We start from the raw sequence: 6,346 nt of genomic DNA on the forward strand, positions 1-6,346 counted from the left end.
TCAACTGATCACCATCTGGTGGTGTGTTGGGTCATGGGGTGGGGGAAGGCTCAAGCCCAAGCGGGTAGCGCAGGTAAATTGGGAACGTCTGGAGGACCCTGTGATACGTCAGGTGAAACACATTAGGGCGGGGCAAGATAATCAGACTGACAATAGTAAAGCTTGGTAAGACAAGAGAACAAAAAACCAGACTATCAACATAAAACAGGAAGCAGAACGAACAGACACTTACCGGGGAACACGAGGCAGGATCAACAACACAAGACCAGGGAGAAAACTAAGAAACAAAAACAAGGAGGCAAAAAAAAGGGAAATATAACCCCAACAAGACCACAACCCATGACAGACATGGAGAAGGACTTTCGGTCGGCACCAAGGTGCTTCTTGAAAACCATTAACCAACTCAGGAGGAAGAAGGAGGGAATCATCCAAGCTGTGTACAGTAAGGATGGGACGTTGTGGACCTCAACTGGGTAGGTACTAGAGCGGCGAAAGGAGCACTTTGAGGAACTCTTAAATCTGATCGACACGTCCTCTGTGGTAGATGCCTGAGCAGGGTAATGATGGGGGATTGTCGTCAGTTACCCTGTTGGAAGTCGCTGAGGTAGTCAAACAACTCCACTGCGGCAAAGCACCATGGATTGATGAGATCCGTCTAGAAATGCTGAAAGCTCTGGGTGTGGAGGGGCTGTTTTGGTTGACACGCCTCTTTAACATTGCGTGGAGGTCTGGGACGGTGCCTAAGGAGTGGCAGACCAAGGTGGTGGTTCTCCTCTTCAAAAAGGGGGACCAGAGGGTGTGTGCCAAGTACAGGGGTATTACACTTCTCACCCTCCCTGTTAAAGTCTACTCTATGGTGCTGGAAAGGAGGGTTTGGCCGATAGTCCGCCATGGCTGCTTTTTGTCACCAATCCTGTTTGTAATATTTATGGACAGGATATCGAGGCGTAGTCGGGGTGAGGAGGGGTTGCAGTTCAGTGGACTCAGGATCTCATTGCTGCTTTTTTGCAGATGATGTGGTCCTGATGACGTCATCGGTCTTTGACCTTCAGCACTCACTGGATTGGTTCGCAGCCGAGTGTGAAGCGGCTGGGATGAGGATCAGCACCTCTAAATCTGAGGCCATGGTTCTAAGCAGGAAACCGATGGATTGCCTTCTTCAGGTAGGGAGTGAGTCCTTACCCCAAGTGAAGGAGTTTAAATACCTTTGGGTCTTGTTTGCAGGTGAGGGGACCATGGAGCGTGAGATTGTTCGGAGAACCGGAGCAGCAGGTGTGGTATTACATTCAGTTTGTTACACCGTTGTGACAAAAAGGGAGTTGAGCCAGAAGGCAAAGCTTTGGATCTACCGGTCAGTTTTTGTTCCTACCCTCACCTATGGTCATAAAGGGTGGGTCATGACCCAAAGAAGTGGAGCCAGGGTACAAGCAGCTGAAATGGGTTTCTAAGAGGCTGGCATCTCCCTTAGAGATAGGGTGAGAAGCTCAGTCATCTGACAGGAGCTCGGAGTAGAGCCGCTGCTCCTTAGTGTCGAAAGGACCCAGTTGAGGTGGTTTGGGCATCTGGTGAGGATGCCTCTTGGGCGCCTCCCTAGGGAGGTGTTCCAGGCACGTCCAGCTGGGAGGAGGCCTCAGGGGCCACAGGCTAGGTAAGTAAGTAAGTAAGTAAGTAAACTTTATTCCTATAGCACTTTTCACAGACCAGGATCACAAAGTGCTGCACAAGTTTATAAAATGAAAATAAAAATAAAATAAATTAAAACAACAAACAGATACAATAAAACACAGTATTGAACTAAAAAGCAAGTTTAAAAAAGTGGGTCTTTAGTTGTTTCCTAAAAGTGTCTATACAAACAAGAGAACAAATGGTACAAGGTAGCTCATTCCAGAGGCGAGGCGCCACAGCTTTAAAAGATCTGTCTCCTCGGGTCTTTAAATAGGTGGAGGGACGTCCTGCTGAGAAGAAGCCTCGGGGAAGACCCAGGACTAGGTGGAGGGATTATATCTCCAACCTGGCCCGTGAACGCCTCGGGACACCCAGTTGGAGTTGGTTGATGTGGCTCGGGAAAGGGATGTTTGGGGTCCCCTGCTGGAGCTGTTGCTCCAGCAAGACCTGATACCGGATAAGCGGATGAAGATGGATGGATGGATACTTGGTTATCCACCACAGACATAAGTCATGGGAAAAAAGAATCAATTCATATTTGTTTACTTTTTTTGTTTAACTGACCTATGATGTTTTTTAACACGCTAAGAGTAGAAGTTGAGACGTCAGATGTGTCCCGGGGTGATGAGGCCAGACTGCTGATGTGCCCCCCCTCCGACTAGAAGACTTTAAAAGAAGCTGACGCAGAGTTTCATCTCAGTTTTAAATTAGTGACGTCAGATGAATGTAATGATTTATTTATACCTATGTGATCACTTTCTTTCTGTCATTTCTAACCTGAACATGGTAGCTGGTAAGTGTGGAGAGAGTGTGTTATTGTGATAATTGATGTCTTTACTGTCTGCAGGCTGAATACTGTGTGTGTGTTAATGCTGTGAGTCCAGGATGAGCAGTAATGTAACATCTGACCTAGTTTGCTTTCTGTGAATCTTGAACAAAATGTAACATTATCAACTTTTCATCCTGTGCTAACTGAACTGTGATCTATCATTTCTAACATTAATGTTGTATTGACTCTGAATAAGGTAGATGGTAAGTGTGGAGAGTGTGTTATTGTGATAATTGATGTCTTTACTGTCTGCAGGCTGAATACTGCGTGTGTGTTAATGCTGTGAGTCTATGATAAGAGAACATTTGACATTTAAACTAATTTGATTCCTGCAGATCTGCAAAGTGTAACGTTGTTCATGCTGTGCAAAGCTGAAAGGTTGTGTTGGGAAACAAACTAATTATGAAAAACTCTACTCAGGTTTCATATTTCATTTTGGGAGCATACTTTGATATTGGGCTCTTTAAATACTTACTGTTTCTGATCTTGATGTGTTTTTATGTTTTAACAGTCTGTGCCAATGTGCTGCTGATTGTGGTTATCTGTGTGAACAGGAGCTTACATGAACCTATGTACCTTTTTCTGGTCAGCCTGTTTGTAAATGAACTGTATGGTAGTACAGGGTTGTTTCCATTCCTTCTGGTTCAGATCCTCTCGGACATTCACACTGTTTCTGCTCCCTTCTGCTTCCTGCAGATTTTCTTTTTGTACTCTTATGCATCTAAGGAATTTTGGACCTTAGCCATCATGTCTTATGACAGATATCTTGCTATCTGTTATCCTCTGCAATATAACACTCGTATGACATCTAACAAGGTCTCCGTGCTTATTGCTCTGACATGGTTATACCCATTTATTGGAGTTGTAGTCACAGTATCTTTAAGTGTTCCTTTACAGCTGTGTGGGAACATCATTAAAACAGTTTACTGTGATAACTACGCCATTGTCAAACTGGCCTGCTCTGACACCAGAGTGAACAACATTTATGGACTCTCTTACACTTCTCTTGAACTCTTTGGGCTTCTCATTTTAATCCTTTACACCTACATGAGGATCCTTGAAGTTTGTTTTTCTGGTTCTAAAGAGACAAGACAGAAAGCTGTCAGTACCTGCACACCCCACCTCGCTTCTCTCATCAACTTTTTCTTTGGGTGTTCCTTTCAATTATTACACAGCAGGTTTGACATGAACAGTGTACCCATGCTGTTGCGAAATGTTTTATCACTATACTTTCTGACCTGCCAACCGCTCTTTAACCCTTTAATGTATGGACTGCAGATGTCTAAAATACGTAGCTCATGTAAACGTCTTATCTTTGGTAAAATGTAAACTGATGTGTTAGAGCATCTTGCTGGTTGGTGACCCCTGTGAATACATTTTTGGGATAATGATGCATGAACTACAAATAACGGCCATCTGTGAGAAGCAGGCAGGTGCATTGCGAGTGACGGGCTAATGATACTTCACCTTTCCCCATCGCAGGCCCAGACCTCTGGAACACACACACATGTGGATCTGACCTGACCTGGACACATTCAGATTATCCAAGCCTTCACCTGTAATAAATCAAATGCCCCTGCTGTTATGTGCTTCTTTACTTTTTCACTTGCTGTTAATGGGCTTTATTGTAAAGTGTCTTTGGGTACCTTGACAAGTGCTTTATAAATAAAAGGTATCATTGGGGGGGGGGGGGGGTATAAAAAGCATAGTGCTTCTGGCAATATCACCATATTAATACACAGAAGCCAGGTATCAGATATTTTTAAATACATATTGCACTTGAGAATTAAAATTTTTGGTACTACAATAATAAAATAAATAAGGAAAATAGAAGTGAAATGCACAAACAATGAAAATGTCTTTTAAAGATAAAACATATGAAATGATTTCATGATATTTTATATTATTTTGAAGGCAGTGGGCCACTGTTGTGAAACATAAATATAAGAAGGTATTACTGCTCGTAGAAATAATCTATGGGTCCATTTTTCAAGGTACTGTCTTGGGTCGTCTTTGTGTATTTGTCATCTTCAGGATATTTCTTGGCTCTGAATGAGCCTTTGGGAAGAGACATATTAAGAGTAAGGGGAGGGGGGGAGTTTGGTGTTCTACCCAAAGAAAAGTCAAACCATTTATTCTTGCATTCTGATGCATTTGAATCCTTCATCATTGAAATCGTTGATTATATTTCAAAAAAGAGTAACAAGAATAATTCATAACGATGGATGTTTGGAACACACCAGCTCATTATTTTCAGTCTAACATGTGAAAAGATCTTGACCTAATCCAATTTCAAACAGCAGTAATTATGTTCAAGGCAAGAAATAATGTGTTACTTGGCAACATAGAGAAAAGATTGTCTGAAAGAGAGGGGGGCCGCTGAGTTGAGGGGGAAGTCCAAGTTTAGGACTCCCAGTTTCCGAACTTCAAGGAAAAGTTTCTGTTTATCTGTCAGTGGCACTAATATGTGGAATAAACTAAATAAAGATATAAATAAATGTCTAAACATATTCCAATTCAATCAGCTGAGTAAAGAAATTATAGGCCAGAAACGCAGTGCAATTAAAAACTTGGTCTTATATTGAATAATTTGTAGTATGTGTATAAATTTCATTGTGAATGTGTATTAAAGACAGGTTGTTAATAGCAAAGAAAGTGTTTCTGAACATCAATGACAATCAAAACGGGGATAACTGAAACAGATATCCAACACAACGCCCAGTGTGTGTACACATCTGTACTGCAAGCAGACCTAAGTACTACACAGATAACATCTGCCACTGCACCACCAAAGTGAACACAAACTGTAAAATATATAAGTGCATATGACACTGTTGAAAATACATGCTTTTCTCGCCTACATTTTTACCCCCAAAAAAGTGATGCAGTTTCCACATACTTCTGCCCTCTCGGATGACCCTGAGTTCATTGGGAAGTTAACACTCTCAATTTTTTGTTTCTAGTGGCAGTGTGACACTAGGCCTTACTGACACAGAGCTAAAGAGGTTACAACCGAGAATTTCTATTTCCGTCCAAGTAAATCATCTGTAAAATGATTCTCTGAAATTCTCATTTCCTTTCAGAAAAAAAGTCCAAAAAGTGCAAAATACAAAACTTCTCAAATTAAAAAAACACATCCACGTCTCTCACACACATAAGTGAAATAACTACATGCATACATTTATAGAAATAAGTTATTATAATTTGATGAAATGGTGAAATGCCATAAGAAGGCCTAATTTTTGCTTTGACACAGCAGCAGGCGTCACAGGGTGAAAACTTTCTGGTCATGTTTGGTATCAATCAACTTGACTTATTGGCTACACAGGGAAGCTGGTTTCATGGCATTTAGTTGTAACTGCATGGAATAGCTGTCAATCTTTCACAAGTCCCTCCTCTGTTAACCCTGTGACTTGATTGGCTTCCATAAGGGATAACTCTGGTTACAGTAGAGGGATTGGCTGAAAAAAGCTGTCACTCAAATCCTTAGGATTCAGGGTATTCGGCTGTGTAAAAAGATACAATGTGGCAGCCTCAGGGCAGACAATATGAGCGATCAAAATCCAAAAGTGATGGACTGTTCAGCCTTGTTTACGGGGAAACTCGGCCATAATCTACAAGATTGTAAGGGAACAGCTCGTTTTGGATTAAAAGGATTGGATATACTTATTCTTTGAACTGTTGGCGATGTAGGGAAAAAAAAGTTTATGGCGATCTTTCCCCGCTGTGGATAAAGCCTCTAGGAAACAGGTAGGGAAGCATGCTCGACTTTAGACAGAAACGGCGCAGAATCTTTCTGTGTTTCTTTACTTCATAACATTTTTATAACCACTATAAGTCATCTTGTGCTTT

At 41.8% G+C, this 6,346-nt stretch overlaps 1 protein-coding gene across 1 annotated transcript; it reads left to right on the forward strand.

The window, feature by feature from the left end:
* The first annotated feature begins 2,896 nt into the window (after positions 1–2,896).
* Positions 2,897–3,868, forward strand: LOC117939343 (olfactory receptor 4D1-like). Its single transcript, XM_034864592.1, has one exon. The coding sequence runs from the start codon at positions 2,897–2,899 to the stop codon at positions 3,821–3,823; it is 927 nt and encodes a 308-aa protein (XP_034720483.1). The 3' UTR covers positions 3,824–3,868.
* The last annotated feature ends 2,478 nt before the right edge of the window (positions 3,869–6,346 follow it).

This window comes from Etheostoma cragini, chromosome 3 (genome assembly GCF_013103735.1).
Source record: "Etheostoma cragini isolate CJK2018 chromosome 3, CSU_Ecrag_1.0, whole genome shotgun sequence".
Classification (NCBI taxonomy): domain Eukaryota; kingdom Metazoa; phylum Chordata; class Actinopteri; order Perciformes; family Percidae; genus Etheostoma; species Etheostoma cragini.

Excerpts from the sequence above, each read along its gene's own strand:
- LOC117939343 (XM_034864592.1), top strand. The coding sequence starts at position 2,897 with ATGAAAAACTCTACTCAGGTTTCATATTTCATTTTGGGAGCATACTTT.